The 17,626-nt window shown below is 38.3% G+C and overlaps 2 protein-coding genes across 3 annotated transcripts; one reads left to right on the top strand and one right to left on the bottom strand.

The window, feature by feature from the left end:
- Positions 1 to 7,656: 7,656 nt before the first annotated feature.
- etv7 (ETS variant transcription factor 7) lies at positions 7,657 to 12,699 on the bottom strand. Of its 2 annotated transcripts, none has more exons than XM_047360905.1 (9): positions 12,446 to 12,699; positions 12,101 to 12,248; positions 11,815 to 11,979; positions 11,566 to 11,739; positions 9,641 to 9,769; positions 9,377 to 9,520; positions 8,714 to 8,856; positions 8,491 to 8,591; positions 7,657 to 8,328 (listed from the first exon to the last, which is right to left on the bottom strand). In XM_047360905.1, the coding sequence occupies exons 1-9, from the start codon at positions 12,476 to 12,478 to the stop codon at positions 8,139 to 8,141; spliced, it is 1,227 nt and encodes a 408-aa protein (XP_047216861.1). In that variant the 5' UTR covers positions 12,479 to 12,699; the 3' UTR covers positions 7,657 to 8,138. The 2 variants fall into 2 exon arrangements, with proteins under 2 accessions (XP_047216861.1, XP_047216870.1); XM_047360914.1 differs by having other exon boundaries at positions 11,653 to 11,739.
- Positions 12,700 to 13,071: 372 nt separating this feature from the next.
- On the top strand, positions 13,072 to 17,514 carry zgc:194242 (uncharacterized protein LOC100005854 homolog). The gene is made up of 4 exons (XM_047361212.1): positions 13,072 to 13,214; positions 15,699 to 15,955; positions 16,136 to 16,316; positions 16,408 to 17,514. Exons 2-4 carry the CDS (start codon positions 15,701 to 15,703, stop codon positions 16,602 to 16,604), a joined length of 633 nt encoding a protein of 210 aa, XP_047217168.1. The 5' UTR covers positions 13,072 to 13,214; positions 15,699 to 15,700; the 3' UTR covers positions 16,605 to 17,514.
- Positions 17,515 to 17,626: the final 112 nt, after the last annotated feature.

The following is a 17,626-nucleotide window of genomic DNA, read 5'->3' as shown; positions in this document are numbered from 1 at the left end:
TGAACACATTTCAAATTAGTACCATAATGATAGATATCAAGCAATAAACATGAAAGTTGGATAAAAGCATCCGAGATTTCCTTCTTAGAGTCACTTTCACTGTCAAAGTGGGAGAAAAGAATTTGGCTGACCCTTGCTGTCCAGGCAAAGGAGCCTAATAGCCACCAAATGTTAAAAAATTAAGGAGAATAAGCATCATGGCGCATGTTTGACTGTTTCTCTGTTGCAGACGTCGCCAGTCCATCATCCAGAGAAAGGTTATGTGCAAATGTGTAGAGGTCTTCCCTGTATGTTTCCTATGTGTCTCTCACTGTGGTGTGTGTGCAGTGAGGCAAATGACCTTATGATTTCTAACTTTCAGGCAATGCAATGGCCTTAAGTAGATTCTGAAATAACGTTGCACTGCCCAAGAGATTATTGAGCCCTTGTAAGAACAGTGTTCTTCAACCACCTCTTCAATCACTCGCCAGTGATCAGCTTACAGTTCTTTGTCTTGTAGTGGTCCGCTGTCCTCACACCTTTCAGGCCGTGGATGATCCAGTTGGAAGATGACTTGTGTCCTGGAAGCCAGATGAAGCTGGAGGAGCTGGAGCTTTCCTGCAGCTTTCCTGGGTGACTAGTAGGATCTGATATGGGCCATTCCAGCGCCTGGACTTCCAGTGTTTTCTCCTAGATTCTCTGATCAGAATCCAGTCGCCAGGAATAAAGGACTGGAGGGTGGAAGTGGCTGTTTCTGGTAATGCAGCCTTCACCTGTCTGTGAAACTTGAGAAAACACAGTGGACAGGTTTTGACAGTAAAACAACATCCTATCTTCCCACAAAGATGTGGAAGAAAATGATCTTGGCAATAACTCCATGTTACTTTATTCTGACATTCCCCCTTTTTGGCGCAGGGTCCAACCAACCCCTGCGACAATCCAGCAAAAAGTTTAAACAAGAATTTTCTAGTAACCAAGATCACATTACATAGAACCAAAGAAGTGAATTCTGACATAACTGTGTCTCTATGAATTTAACGAAAACAACATAAATAAAATCCAGATGTTTTTAACTATAACTCAGTTCCATTAACAACAAAACACAAACTTCAGTCGTTGTACAGTTCATCAATATTTCACTTAGAAATAAGTCACACATCTTCCTGATTTGTCTTGCATGAAGATAAGTTTGAGATTAATGTAAATCTAATGTAATTTTGACACATACACTCTACAAATTTAATCTAATAAATAATTTCTGTCAAATATGAAATCATAACTCTGATTCTTTATCAAAAATATATTCCTTACTTTTGGCATATATTGACTGTCAGTTAGTGTAATGGCACCAGGGAAAACTTCCAATCTAATAAATCACCAATGATTCTGCATGCAAAACTAATTCTTCAAACTAGTTTAAACTATTTCATTAACCTTTTATAGTAAAACACATAAATCTAAATGTCATCCTACATCCTTAATTATTATACAAAAAACATATTTTTAAGGCAACAATCAGTACAAGCATTTTGATTCTATTGTCTCTTAAACAATGTTAAAACTCAGGAAGGGAGGTACTGAGCGTTTCCATGAAAGTGAAGGCATGAACCAACCTGGTAGGTGGGCGGAGTCAGGCAAAACTAACCTCTGATTGGCAGCCTATGGGCGGGACCCACAGTTTCTTCATTCAAACCCATCTTAGTGAACCTTAAACTACAAAACTGTTAACATGCACCTACCTCAGAAACAAGCTGCTTCTTAACTGTCCTGAAAACTCAAAGTTTTAATCAATCTGGGATTTAGAAACATTATTTGAAACATGGATTATTGTGTCAAGCAACATATAAACATACATTCATTCCAACAAAACAAACACAAACATCAAAGACAAACAAATGGCCAAATTTGAAGCTTCAAGAATTCAAATAAATTTTTAACAATCTCTTTTCAGAATATGTTTTCTCAGCCATATCTTTTAATGCTGTAATTGATCAATTTTGTTATGACAATCTTCAGGATCCTTTTTTAAGATGAGTGCACATAGTCCAAAGAGATCTCAAACTATTTAGAAGCACAGCAACAGTTTTCTCTTAAATGAATCCAAATTCACTGATGCTGAAACCTTTTGCCAATTCTTTGTACTGTAACTCTGTAATAATAATAACTACAATCCTGAGAGTTATTGTTATAGTTCTCTTTTTGTTTTGTTCAATTTGATCGCTGCTGCATTCAAGAATTTCTCTGCTCAGGTTAAATGCAAAGAAGTATTTTAAGCCGGCGTTGACATTTTTATGGTATACCAAAACAAAACAAAAACTGCAGTGTTTGACTTAATCAGAAATTAAGATAAGAAACTTGACTCCAAACTGGACTTTTTCCACATAGTGTTTCAAAGGGAAGACACACATAATTTTCCTTAATTTGGCTATTTAAATTTTGAGAGTTGGGGAGAAAATCATTACTAGAACCCCTCTTTAATAATCCAAATGCTGATAAATGTTCCAATATTTTATTTTAGTAATCTGAAATTACCTTGTGTACCTTTCTACTCCTATGTATTGTTTTAATCTTTAAACCCTAAGAAATCAAACAAGGAACCTTTATTTATTTTCGTTTCCTAAAATGAAGGATTTTCTTTATCTTTATTTCGTTATAAAAATCCTAACCTTGGTTCCAAAACAAAACTCTTCAAACCCAATCTGTGTTCCCCAGAGTAGAAATTTTGAGTATTATTGCATTTCAAAGCCACCAAATGACTGGAACTCATCATTGGCTTAGATCTATTTTAATAGGTAATCAGTCTACCTTTAATTAAGTATTATAATTTTATGGACCCAAAATCTATGGCTCATGGGCTTCAGGAGTCCAGAAACCACAGGTTGAGTACTCCTGCATTTAACAATGATGTTGGCTCTCTGCAGATTGAAGAGAGGAGTGGCTAAATATTCCCAGACTTGTTGGTGTATTATTTCTGCTTGGACAATAATCAGATTTAAAATTATTAGTTCACAGCTCCTAATTTACCTCAGATCATATTTGCTCCTAACCCAGTTCATAAGCAGCTTCAGACAAACATGCTAAAAAGCCAAAAACAAAACAAAAATACAGATCTGTTTTAAAATAAAGAAAAAGCATGCTTAAAAAACTTGTTACTGTGGTGGAAAATAACTCCACGGTTCTGAAGGCCTTTTCTATGCTTTTATGGAACATAAGATTAGTTTAATTTTTGTGTGGTATCACTGTCCAATCAGAATCTTTCTTACCTTCAAAAATAACCCAATTTTTCCCATTTTCATTTTAAAGGTTTGTTTTATCAAGGAAAATGTGTTTAACAAAACCAATTACTCTCAAAAGGTTTAAATGTTTTAGCTGGTGATATCTCAGAAAACAACAAGTGTTTTAATATTTCTGTGCAGCACAGAACTGATTAGGTTTCCTTTCCTTCCCCATAGGGAAAGAAACTGCAGAACCAAGCCTTTCATAGTTTTTGTCAGGATCTGATATAAGGTACAGTGTAAATCAACACGCTGCATGAATCAGAAGAGGGAAGGAAAACCTAATATAACCTCTTCCCAGCAGCTGCTGTGAAAAACAATAAATTTGTACTTTCCACAAGCGTCAGTTAGCACTTGTGGACAAAAACTGCACCAAACTGTAAGTACTGTGTCAGAGACTGTATGAAGACCCTCTGCAGTAAAACTAAGCCTGTTTTAATGAGGTCTCTACCCATTAGATTTATGGAGTACAACCTCTGACAACAGAAAATAATACCTGAAGGAGAAACCCATCAGGTTTTACGCATGCAATGGGTTTTAAAAATGCTCCTTCATGAGATCTGTCCTGAGAATAACATAGAAAACACATGGTTACTGCTGAGTTTTGGAGATGTTGTAACTTCCTCTGCTTTTTAATAACTTTTAATAACTATAATAATTGACCCTGAATATTCCACGACGAAAGCGAACTTGCTTCTCTAAAAGAATTAACTGGAAAGTATCAAATGAGCTAAGTTATCACCCTTTTGAAGATACTTTTCTAACCCTAAAATAATATTTTAACCCGCTATATCTGTCAACGTCAATCAAGCGTCACATGAGCAGCGGTTAATAAGCGTTCTTCATTGCAGAAAATAAGAAAAGATTTATGCAAATGTGTGTGTGTTTGTACGTTACCCCCATCAGTTTCTTAATCGCTCCAGAGTCAGACTGTCATGGCACACAATCCTTTATCAGTCCAAAAAACAACCCAGGCCCTTCAGGTCTGTTGGTGAGACATTCAATCCTTCTTTGTCCGCTTTTAACTTCTCCAGGAGGGAGAAAGAACTTTGCTCCGGCCTGTTTCTCCGCATAAGATGTGCTTCCAATATAAATCCAGTGTATCACTCTTCTGGCTCTGCAGCAGCATGGATCGTTGTCCATTTCAGTGGGTTTGGGCCAGACTACTTCTGAGTTTCGTTCTGTGGAAACTCACACTGTGATTTACAGCAGACAGGCAGGCAGGCTCTCTCTTTCAGGCTGTGCTGGAGAAGCATCTCTGGTGGAGTAGCCATGGGAAGGGCAGATTACTAAAGTCCAGACTCAAAAACGCAGATGTTACACTCAAATCCCATACATGTGTGTATGTGTGTGTGTGTGTGTGTGTGAGAGAGGCAGATTAAAAGTTTAGTATAGGTTCAGATTTTGCACACAGAAATATTATCAGTCAGTCAGTCAGTTGTCCACCATAACATGCACTATACTCCTTTCTTTTCCGACTGATCGCAATATTTAAGACAAACGAAACTTCCTGCAGGAAAGTTTGAACTCTTTAACACCTTAATTGATGCACTCTGTGCTTTTTAATCTTTTTCTTATGTTTCTTATTTTTCTCATCTCCATCCATCAACTGTTTTACTTGAAACTCTTTAAACTATTTAACTTATTTACCCTAAAACTTCCACACTGTGAAAAACCAAACTTATCTTCCCAAATTAAAGCATTTTTAACACAATCGCAGAGGGCCTATAACCCTTCCACTCAGCGGGACTTTTTCAATCTCTCCTGGTCCGACCGCTGTGATGCCAAACCCGGTTTTACACCTAGGAATCAATCCTCCGTTGACTCCCTGGAATTCCTTTTCCTTAATCTTATTATTACAGTTTCACCATTTAAGTATCTCAACTGTCTTCCCTCACCTGCCAGTTCAGGGTCTCGGGGTCCTATCCCTGGCCACTTTGAGGTGTCCCAATCCCTCGGGGAGGCTCTTATTAACCCCAGCGTAAATACCCCAGTCCTCGTCAGGACTGAGTTTGAATTGCCAAATCCGGAACTTATTTACTGGCCACTTTGAGGCGTCCCAATCCCTCGGGGAGGCTCTTACTAACCCCAGCCTAAACACCCCAGTCCTCGGCAGGACTGAGTTTGGATTGCCAAATCCGGAACTTATTTACTTCAACACCGTCACCTTTTAAGTATCTTCGGTGAAAAGTATGTTACAGCCTCAACATTCAAGTATCTCGGCTAAAATTTATCTTGTCTCAATCAACAAAAATTTTTTCACGCAATATATAATTTCTTTACCATAATCCATTATTTCAACCAACAAATATTTTACCCAAAAATGATCAAGACTGTAAATTTAAGAGAAAACAGATATCTATTCCACAACACCACCTACACTATTAGCAGGCAAAAGGAGAATAAATATAGATATCCTTACCATTTTGGTTTTGGGTCGACCCTGCGCTGTTGTAGAACAACGTCTGCCTCGTAGTCAATTAATTATCCTTTAGTTAGTGCCAATCCGGGTCACGGCACCAATTGTTGAGGTAGGAAAACTTTACTGGCCGTCAGTTAATTCTTACATTACTCCTCACCTCTCCCCGACTCTTTTATTTGGCACCCAAAGGACAATCCTCAGTCAGAGATCAGTTGTACGCTTCCACAAGTTTATAAAAAACCAATCTGAATTCAGACAGGGGACACACACTTACACTGCTACCTAGAAACGTCTGTGTGTTGTCCGTTTTGGAAGGGCCACAAATATCTTTATATACCCCTCGCTGCTATGCAGTACACATACACAATCATTCTATCTGTGGATATCTCCCCAGCAACCATATAACCTCATATCCAAATAAGGAGTACTCCTGGTTCTTCTCTTATAACAAAGTTATCGTGTCTGGCCCAATTTATGACCTTGCCCTCTCTGTGCGCTGTTCTCCCCTGTCTTCCTCTCCCCCATCAGTGATTCCTTGTCCTTCACTAATTTATGACTTTGGACTCTCTACTTCCCTCCCCAAGGACCTTGCACTTTCTATGCTTCACTCCCTAAGCTTGACCCCCCCCCCCCCCCCCCCCCCCACACATAAATAGTTTATATTCTACAGTGCTAACCCAGATTGTATCCAAAAAACATAAAACCACAGCTGCCCAAATCACAGCAGAATTAAATGTACACTTCAACTCTCCTGTTTCCACCAGAACTGTCCCTTGGGAGCTCCACAGGGTCAATATACACGGCCGGGCTGCTATAGCCATACCTTTGGTCACTCATGCCAATGCCAAACGTCGGTTTCAATGGTGCAAGGGGCATAAATCTTGGGCTGTGGACAATGTGAAACATGTATTGTTCTCTGATGAGTCCACCTTTACTGTTTTCCCCACGGTGTGGAGAAGCCCCAAAGAAGCGTACCACCCAGACTTTTGCATGCCCAGAGTGAAGCATGGGGGTAGATCAGTGATGGTTTGGGCTGCCATATCATGGCATTCCCTTGGCCCAATACTTGTGCTAGATGGGCGCGTCACTGCCAAGGACTACCGAACCGTTCTTGAGGACCATGTGCATCCAATGGTTCAAACATTGTATCCTGAAAGCGGTGCCGTGTATCAGGATGACAATGCACCAATACACACAGCAAGACTGGTGAAAGATTGGTTTGATGAACATGAAAGTGAAGTTGAACATCTCCCATGGCCTGCACAGTCACCAGATCTAAATATTATTGAACCACTTTGGGGTGTTTTGGAGGAGTGAGTCAGGAAACGTTTTCCTCCACCAGTATCACGTAGTGACCTGGACACTATCCTGCAAGAAGAATGGCTTAAAATCCCTCTGACCACTGTGCAGGACTTGTATATGTCATTCCCAAGACGAATTGATGCTGTATTGGCCGCAAAAGGAGCCCCTACACCATACTAATAAACTATTGTGGTCTAAAACCAGGTGGTTCAGTTTCATTGTCCAACCCCTGTACAGCCAGAGATCCAATGGAAGCAGGATCATGTTTCAGAATGGCCAAAATCCAACTCAGAAACTCTGGTAACACTTGAAAACTGATATTCACAAATGCTCCCTACCCACACTGACTGAATCTGAGCTTTTGTTTGCATAAAATAATGCCATCTACCAAATGACAGCTACCAAATGGTGATGGTACAAAGTACTGACTCATGGGGGCTGAATAAATATGCAAACCTTTTCTAGATTTAGATTTTTTTAAGTGTTAACAAACTATTTGTCATTTTCCTTCCACTACAGTGGACCTTGTGTTGCTCTAAAACATTAAATCCCAATAAAATACATTGAAGTTTGTGCTCATAACATTAGTTCAAGTTCAAGTGGTGTAAATACTATTGCAAAGCACAAGGTTTTGGTTATGTTCCATTTATATATACAAAAGAAATGCTGCCAAATCTGTGCCATATAAAAAATTTATTTCCTAAAGAAAAACAAACAACCAAGACTTTTACAAACAATTTCCTCATTTTCCATAAAAACTTTTAAAAGAACCAACAGAAATCTCGTTTGATCACAGCTATCCCTGATTCATCTACCTCTTACATCCCAGATATGAATATTTTATGAAAATGAATCCAGACCAAATTGCAATCATGTTTAGCAAACCTCTGAAAAATATGTTACAATGATTTTATGGATGCACCTTGATAATTCCTTCACATATTTATTTTAACCTAAATGTTAGTGTTCATTCACATGTAAAATGATGAACAGCGCAGGAAGCAATCTTGCAGAAAACATCTAGAACATTTTAGCGAACCTGTACAAGCAAGGATCATTTTTGGAGCTGAAACTGTCATGAAAAAACAAAATCTTTATTTGTTCTTTCTGAATATTCTAAGTTGTACTATGATACAACTTTTATCCAACCATATTCTTCTCTATCCCACCGGGGCACCAGTTGAAGGAGGCTGTGGAGAAGCTCGATCGGGCGAAACCTCAAAATGATCGTCACTAAACTTCTGCAAAGGACTGCTATCTGCAAAGTCCACATCCTGAGGTGGTGTGTGTTCAGGGGACACAACTGCGTCGATTTGGTGTTTCCTGATGTCTTGAGGGAGTTTCAGAAATCTGAGAGGAGCCAAAGGGAAGATAGTAACCATGATGTCTTGGTTTTTGAGAGGAGAAAACAGAATTCAATTCAATTCAATTCAATTCAAATTCAAAGATACTTTATTGATCCCCGAGGGGAAATTAGAATGTTGGTGAAATAAAAAAGAAATGACCAGAGACCTGAAGAGGAGTTTTTGTCCCCGTTCCTTTTTGATGATGTTGAGCTTGTAGTAGTGCCGGAGAGCACGGGACATTTTCTCATAGGTCATGTTGTCTCGGTTCTGTCGACACAATAAACACATCTGTCTGCACTACTTCATGTCACAGAGCACCTTTGTGCCCTGATTTTCCCTGTCGCCACATGTCTGTTAAATTTCCCTGAGGTAAAGATCCGGTGACTCACCTTGTGGTTTCCCCAGAGACGTGCCAATCCATTGGGGTCAACCACCCTGAATACATGTGTGTCAAGGTCTTCCCACCGAATGTAGTCTTGGTAGCGATCATCACACAACAACTGATACACATAGTCCCACAGCAGCCTGCACTCTGACCACGATTAAAAACAAAAATACATATTATGTTTTAGAGTTTTAAGCTTCTTTCATCCATTGTTCATATACCCATAAAGCAATACCCTCAATACTCATATACCCATAATGCTCATCTGTGAGCCTCTGAAACTGACAGACTCCTTGATTGGTGCCAAAACGATTACAAGGAAAAAAATAAAACAGAATGATTAAAGCCTTTTGTAGTACCAAAAATGCAAAAGACAAAGATTACTTCAAGTTTTTCCAAGTTCAAAATGCACCTATCAGGCATATAATTGTGCCAGGTTACAGAGGTTATCAAACTGTGGTTGGGTCAGAATCTTTGGTTTTTAAACAAACAAATGACTGAATGTATTTTATTCGGCAGCAACGCCACTACAGATGGTAAAGGTCTGCATTATTCCCAGATATTATGTCCAACCTTCAAGGTAAAGGGAATGCAGCAGCTTTGATTTGATCTTTTTTTATGTGACCAAAATTAATTTTAAGGAACCATTAACTTCATCTGACAGTACCTGGTATGCGACCATTGGCTTTGTGCAGCGGGCTCCTTGGCCTCTCTCGACTGGACAGGTTAAGAGGCTCCTGAATGATGCTTTCTTTTAGGGGAAGTGATTGAATTTGGTTTTGGGGCAATGCAGTGACAGCTGCTGATCCAACTATAACAAAGCCAAAATCAAATAAAGAGGTAAAACAAAGGAAATCTGTGTTACCCTTGACAAAAGCTGTAGGAAAAAGGATTCAAGTATTTCTGGTTTAGCTGTGGTTTTTATACTCACTGCTATGAGTATGGGGAGCAGAGTAAGGGTAAGAAACGGGGCGCTCTCTGAGTGTAGAAATGGGCTCAGGCTGGCTGCTCACGGCAGCTACAACAGCTGCAGGTGCTGCAGCAGTGTCTGCGAGGGAAACTGCCAGAGTGAAATATGAGGAAATGTGAAAAGCTAAACAGAAAGTAAAAGCAATGTTTTGCAATGGCTTCAATGTTTTACATCAACAGGATTTATCAAACATTACTTAAAAGTATATCATAAAGATATATTATATTGTGATTTTACATAGGGCTCTTTAGCCATCAAATAAAACCAAAAAGGTAGGACTACGGACTTCCGAGATCACTTCTATCCGTGCAGCCACAACCCATTAGCACACATCCATCTTCCTTCAATGGAAATTACCCTTTTTGTGGTTGAGGAAAAAAACAGAAATGTGTGTGGCTGAACTGTACCTTTGTTCAGTTTTATGAATTAGGCAGTTCACAAATTATCGGTATTTAAGCAAACACTGTGATTTTTGCACCAAATCGTCTAGAGAGTTGTAATAAATACAAAACATAGCATACAAAACATGTTCACGGTAATAATACAATTAAAAACATTAAAAACCTAACCATGTATGGTGGCTTTTTGCAACACCTGCGCCAATAAGTTACGTGAAGAGAAAGTCAGGGGTTATTGGTACTCGTGATGGTCAGGGTTGTAATTTGATTTGTCTGCTCACAAACGCAGCAAGATAAAGCATGAACTTAATCTCAGTGTGTTGAGACATGTTGATCAGGAAGTCTCTCTGCCCACATGCAAGTTTGTAGTACTTGTTTTTTGGGTACTGGCCAACAATAGAAACTTTATTTGAATAAATAAATTATAATTTTGTGCAAAGTTTTTTCCCTAGATTTTGATTTGATTTTAGCATGGTGTGACCATATAGTTGGATCTCCATTATTCTAAAACTATTGTTTGCAAACGTTTTCCCTTAATGATGCTTGAGTCCATTTGAATGTGCTGTGTTGTGGATTTTGTTTTCCTTGTCTGTGGTTGTTGAAAATGCAACTGCAGTAATTGCAAATTGAGCACATTACAACTGATACAGAAAATAAATTATGTTATTTACAGTGCCCTGCAAAACTTTTCATGCACATCAAACCTTTTCATATTTTGGCATATTTTTCATATTAAAATCAAACCAAATATTTTACATTATAGACTAATACAAATTAGTGCATACGTTTGGAGTAAAAGAAAGATAAAACATGGGTCTCCCACTATTTTACAAATAAAAATCTGAAAAGTTTAATGTGCATTTGTATTTCAGTCAATGCTTTGTAAAACCACCTTTCACTGCAGTTACAGCTGCACATCTTCTAGGGTACTGTATGTCTCTACCAGCTTTGCACATCCAGCTAAAATCCTTACCCATTCTTCATAGAAAAAGAGCTCAAACTGATAATGTATTTAGAGCATCTGTGAAAATCAATTACAGGTCTTGCCATTGATTGTCAATTGGATATATGCCTGAGCTTGGACTCGACCATTCTAACACATGAATAATCTTTGATTCAAACCATTACACTGTACCTCACACTGTATGCTTAGGATTGTTGTCCTGCTGGAATGTGACCCTCTAGTTTTCTGATAAACATAATGTTTTGCATATGTATCTTTTTCGGCTCCCAAAGTCTGCACTACACTGTCCGTCACATAAAGTCCCAATATAAGTTTGTGGTTGCAACGTAACAAAATGGGCAAAAATTCAAAGAGTAGTACAACATTTTACTAGTCACTGTACAAGTTTTGATATGCAAATGTTACTAAATGTGTCACTTAGTAAGAAAAGATCAAAAGGCATTTCTAGTGTGTCTAGCATTTCTAGTGTGTCTAGTGTCTAGCACAAAAACTATAAGCTTGTCAACTCAGATAAATGTTCTGACCTGGGCTCACACTGACTGTCACAGACTGAGGGTCTTGGACAGTGTGAGAAGGTATCTGGCTACTGACTGGGGACTGAATGTGCCCACCTGCCACCGGATCAGACACATTAGGGGGCTGGCAGACATTCCTCCTTTGTTGCTTTACACACTGAAGGATCTCATAGAGAACATCACCTAGAGGAAAACCATCATAGATTATTGACGGAAGACAAAAAAAAAAAAGTGGTGGAAAAAGAGAGTCAGTTGTACCTGAGCTCGGGCAGCGGCGTCTGAAGTCTTCTTTTGTGAGCAGGCATAAGGCTCTGCCGTTCATCTCAAAACGTCCCTTTTCTGGTCGGCGTAGTGAGTATTCCTTCTGAGCCCAGTGGAGCCAGTGGGCAACATCCTCCTTATCCCACAGAGATGGGTTTATTCCTATTTACAAAATGCAGACTTTAACATATGGAACAATGTTTTTTATAGAATGTCCAAAAAACATATCTGAATGCGTTTATCCACTTTATTTGAGATGGTCTAATGGAAAAAAAGGTCTCACTCAGTCTTCCAGGTAGATGCCACAGATCTTCCTGAGTGGGAGGACTGACCAAAGGCGGCTGATTTGGGGGAGGGTGATGTACAATGGGAGGGAGGCTGACCTCCCTCCCATGCATTATGGTAGAGGGACTGCATGTTCTAGTTTCTTGCTAAAACAGACACAATATTAGAAAAAAAAAAAACAATACATGAAAGTCATAAGAAAGTTACTTTTTACTAAACAAAAATTGGTTTCTGCTGAACATTTACTGTATTTAATCTGTTCAAATATCCTTATTTAAACTCTGATTGTAGTTTAGGAGAATAAATCCACGTTGGAAGGTTAACTCCTAAAACTTAAACTTACCTTGATCAAAGGTGACGGGGAAACGCTCGCCATGGTAAAATCCCTTATCTTTTTGATTGCACCAGAAAAAAAAAAAAAAAAAACAGGACGATTTCCTTATAAACTCACTCACCAAGTAAATAAAACAAACCTAACGTCTCGCGTTTCCAAACTCCATTTTGGAAGAAAACGCAATGTTGTTGAAGAAATAAAACAAACTGCACTATTTTCGCATTCGACCCTTCCGGGAAATGAAAACGAAAGAAACATAATCCCCGCAAGGGGTGTGTGCAAAACAGGCTCATTGGTGGAAACGCCGTCTGCCATTGCGCACCTTTCCAAAAGTCTAGCTGCAGGTCCACGGCGCAGATGCACTAGTTCACTTTAAATTAAAATTAAATTTAAAGTGGTGTTTTTCCGAATTTTTGCACATAAAATTTGTTAATAGAAAACTTTTGTAGAAGGAAATGTAAGAACACCTTTTATTTAATTGTAAGTAGCTTTTCATTTATTTTGTTTTGTAAACTGTCCAGCGGTGTGTCTTATGACCTGATCCCCGTCGAAAAAAAAAAAATATCTCAAGACAGGGACTTCCTGGTAAAATAAAGGTTAAAAAAAAAACAGCAGGACAAGGGGAATTAGAAAGCAGTGGGAGTGTTAAAAGGAAGAGAAAGAAGAAGCGCTTGCGTGTCGATCAAACACGAATAGGAGCTCGTCCTGCTGCTCCTCCTCCTCTAATACAGGAAGAGCTCAAACACCGAGCAGCAAGATAGTTTCTCTGCAGGAGAAAGTAAGTATGGAATGTTAAACATAGCCCTAAGATCATAGCCGCCATGTTTGTTCGATTTGCAATAGATTGACGACAGGTCAAAAAACAGCTGAAAGGGGCTTCCTGTGGGAATTACGAGACACCGCTCAGTCAGAAGATCAACCCTTAAATGGAAAGAGAAAACTGTTCAGTCTTTTTAGGAGTAATTTGTTGCAGTAATATCTGTCCAACTCTGATATTCATTAAAAAAAAGGAAATTATTTATATAGATATACATATATATAGATTCATTACGCCCAGCCAGAGCATTTAATTCTGTCCATGTTAACGGTTATGACTAACAGCAAATAAAAAAAGTACATTATAGGAATACAAAATCAAATTTAAATGCAGAGATGACTGTGTTATGGTCCACACAGTCATGAAGAAGACGGCTGGCTTGACAATTATGCCATTTAGACCCACCACAAGGAGAGACAAACACAAAGGAAAGGGCACGGCTTAAGCATCTGGCTGTTCACAGAGTGCTGTATCCAAACGTACTTATGTAAAGATGAGTGGAAGTAAAATGTGTAATAAAAAAGGTGCTCAAGCAACGAGGATAACTGTAACCCTGAGGACTGTGAAGCAAAGAGTTTGGGGGAAGAGTCATTAAGCATGCACTGTGGGAAAACTAGATCAGTGGGAAGAGTAGCTGTCTTGCAGTCCGAAAGCTGTGGGTGTCGATGTGCCCCTGGGCAAGGCACTTAACCCCAAGTTGCCTCCCTCTGTGTATGACTGTGTGTGCTTTGTGAGTGTGATTGGATGAATGTAACTTTAGTGTAAAGTGTTTTGAGTGGCCTGTAGTAAAGTGCTATATAAATTCAGTCCATTTGCCATCTGTGGAAATTGCAGAGACAGGAAATTGGCTACAGCTGTTGCGTTTATTGTGTTAAGCAACTCCCAAATAAAGTTTGCATCTTGTTTGAAAATTATGGTTCTAGGGTCTGGAGGACGAGTGGTGAGGCACAGAATGCCCAGTGTGAAGTTTCCACAATCAGAGATGATGTAGGGAGCCTTGTCATCTGCTGCTGTTGGTTCACTGTGTTTCATCAAGTCCAAAGCCAGCACATTGTGTCTACAAAGAAATTTTGGAGCACTTAATTATTCCTTCTGCTGACAAGCTTTATAGAAATGTTGACTTCTTTAAAAAAAATTTCAGCGGGACTTGGCACCAGCCCACACTGCCAAAATATCTCAAAACCTGCTTTAAACACCATGGGTAGCAGAGCCACAGGCTGATCCCCTCCATGCCACACTGCACTGATCTGCAGTAATCCCCAACCAAGTATTGAGTGCATATACAATACAGTGCGGTACATTGACATACGTTTTAGTAGGCTAATATTTCTTTTTTAAAAACCCTATTTTAGTTGGTCTTTATAATGTTAACAGTTTCTGAAAAAGATCATTCTGGGCCCTCTTTAGCTGTAATGTTAAATTAAATCATATAATATATGTGTTTCACTTTTTGAATTAAATTAGTGATATAAAACAATCTTATAGATGACCCAGTGTCCTGCGAGTTCTCCCATCACAAAAACTTGTTTAGTGCTCAGTTTAGATTAAAACAAAACATTCACACCTAGTTTACCATTTTAATTCTGATCTGAATTCATAGTTCCTGAAAAATATGCATCATTTCTGCATTTTGCTCTAAAATCCTATGAAAAGCTTTGTCTCTTTCAAAGCCAGTGGTCATTTGCCAATATTGTTGCACAATATTGTTTTAGCTCAATTTTCCTAAATCATTTGACTGCATTTTTAGCTGGTGTAAGTTCCCAATACTGATAAGGGAACCAGTTATTAAGTTTCTCTTACACAAATCCTCTATCAAATCTTTTGAAATATTTTGGTAGAACCAAAAACTCAAAAAGAGGTGTTAACATCTAACTTGCCAAACAACACTCAAACTATAGAGCAGGAGAAAGTATTTATCTTAGAAACTAACTGGAGACTTTTTGTCTCTGGGGTTTTAATGATTTGCAGATGTCATGCATTTTTCTTGTTAAATGTTATCGACCTTTCTTTTTATTATGAGATGAACCCCTTTCAATGTTCCATTAAATTTAAAATAACATATATTAACTGTTAAGGTTCATTTAACTTCAGTTTTATTGTAGATTATTGTGACCTCCTTTATCTGAAAATAAGAAGTAGTATTTATAGTATAATATTTGTATTAAATATATTAAAGCTCATTTTAGGATTTTGGAATTAAATGAATAAAACGATTTAATGTTTGCTGCAAACATAATGTTGTGTACCCGGTTCTGTTTTTCAGTTTTTTATAGAAGTCATTCTGCAATCATTATTGGTTATTTTATTGCTCATAATTGTTTTTGTTAATTAGTGGACATGAGAGGTTTTATTCTTTTTTGTATTTTGCTTTTGTGGTTGTTTTGTGTTTGTATTAAAAAGGCTCCACAAATGTTCTAACTATGATCTCTGGTGTAATTTCTCCAGGTATGTGGGCTAAAAAATTGGGGAGCCAGTTGGGTAGGCCAACACGATCTGTAGGGGGATGGTTGGTCAGCAAGCTGTTCAAAACCCGCAACCAGGTTCTTGAGGAGAGTGCTGTGCAGCTGTGTAGGATCCAACCAGGAGATACGGTACTGGAGCTGGGTCATGGACCAGGTCTGGGTTTGGAGTCAGCAGCCAAACTCCTCACTGGTCCTACGGGTCACATCATAGGAGTGGATTACTCTGAGTACATGCATCAGGTGAGATATGTTTATATTTCTTTTTTTTTTTTTTTCTTAAAAGGCTGATAAAGAAAGTCTCTGAAAAACAATAAATTGCACTGAACACTAATCAATACAAAATGGACTGTAGATTTGTGAAAAGGCAAAGTCATATCTCACTTTTGGAACTTTGAATCATTTTGTTTCTTACCATGACAGATGGCCAAAGAACGAGTGAAGGAATTTCTGGAGAGTGGCAAAGTGACACTCCATCTCTGTGATGTTGCTGCGATGCCTCTGGAAGACAACAGTGTGGATAAAGTCTTTCACTGTAACTGCTACTACTTTTGGCCTGACCTCAGGAAGGCAGCCAGTGAAATTCACCGTGTTATGAAACCAGGTAAGACACATAATATTATTAAGGTATATAAATATGGCCAAATTTAAATCTGCCACAACACTGTTCTTTTAATAACCTTTGACCTGCCTAGGAGGACTGATAGTGACCACACTGAGGCATTCTCATGTAGCCGTTTTAGCAGCTAAGCGAGTGATGCCAGGGGAGAACTGGCGCCCCGAGGCTTACATGGCAGCTTTGAGAGACTCTGGCTTCACTGACATCAGGATGGAAGACATTCAGCACAGAAACATAACCTTTCAAGCTATTTATGCAACAGCATTAACATGAGACAGTGTGCTGTTCACTCTGCTTCCATGACTGCTGTAATCAAGATGATGATACAAGGTTTTCATTGTGTGCCATTAAAATGAATAAACTGTGACTAAGCACTAATAAGCAACATCTGATCAAAACCCCGATTTTCACCCTCTTCTATGATGTAAACACTTGGATTAAGCAATCTTGTCTCTAGAAGTTTTTGCCTCCAGAGTTGTCTGACTTTATTTTCTTTAATTACAATGTTACTTGACAAAAGTAACATATGATACAGGTATACATAAAAGTATATATGTTCTGCTTAAAGACAAAGAAGATATTTAATCTGTCAATGATGTAACAATTTGTAATATCAGTGCTGTTACAAATTGAAAGTTTGAACTTAAAATGTATTGACAAGAAAAGAGCAAAGGAAAATGTGGAATAAGATGATTTGACAGAATTTGAAGGAAAATAGAAAAGTCCAGAGAACTGGAAGAAGTAGAGTAATACTTCAGCTATGGCATATTGGACTAATAGTACAAATGAGGAATAAAGCACAGATAGATGCAAATTTTGTCACCAGAAAAATAGAACACAACATTTAATAGTTCAGTGTAAAGATTAGTTTATCTAATGAATAATCATACCATTCATTCATTTATTCATTCATTCATTCATCTTCTATACCACTTTATCCATAGTGGATCACGGAGGAGCTGGTGCCTATCTCCAGCAGTCTACGGGCGAGAGGCAGGGTACACCCTGGACAGGTCGCCAATCCATTGCAACCAATCATACCGATTACTAATGATTAATAACATAATAACCAATGCACTTGTAATAATTTACACAAATAATAAAGGGAAGCCTATAAATGTAGCATTGATGTAATACCAGTCAGCTATTGTACACAAAATAAATGAACGTATTTTTGAAAATATTTGTCTTTGAAGGTTTCTTTATGTGTGATTGAAAAATAATTGCATTATTGACCCACTACATCCTGGCATGTGTTAAAGTCTATATGTATATTTATCAAACTAATGTAAGTT

The sequence above is a fragment of the Girardinichthys multiradiatus genome, chromosome 1 (genome assembly GCF_021462225.1).
Source record: "Girardinichthys multiradiatus isolate DD_20200921_A chromosome 1, DD_fGirMul_XY1, whole genome shotgun sequence".
In the NCBI taxonomy this organism is placed as follows: domain Eukaryota; kingdom Metazoa; phylum Chordata; class Actinopteri; order Cyprinodontiformes; family Goodeidae; genus Girardinichthys; species Girardinichthys multiradiatus.
This window is presented reverse-complemented; position numbering and strand designations above follow the sequence as displayed.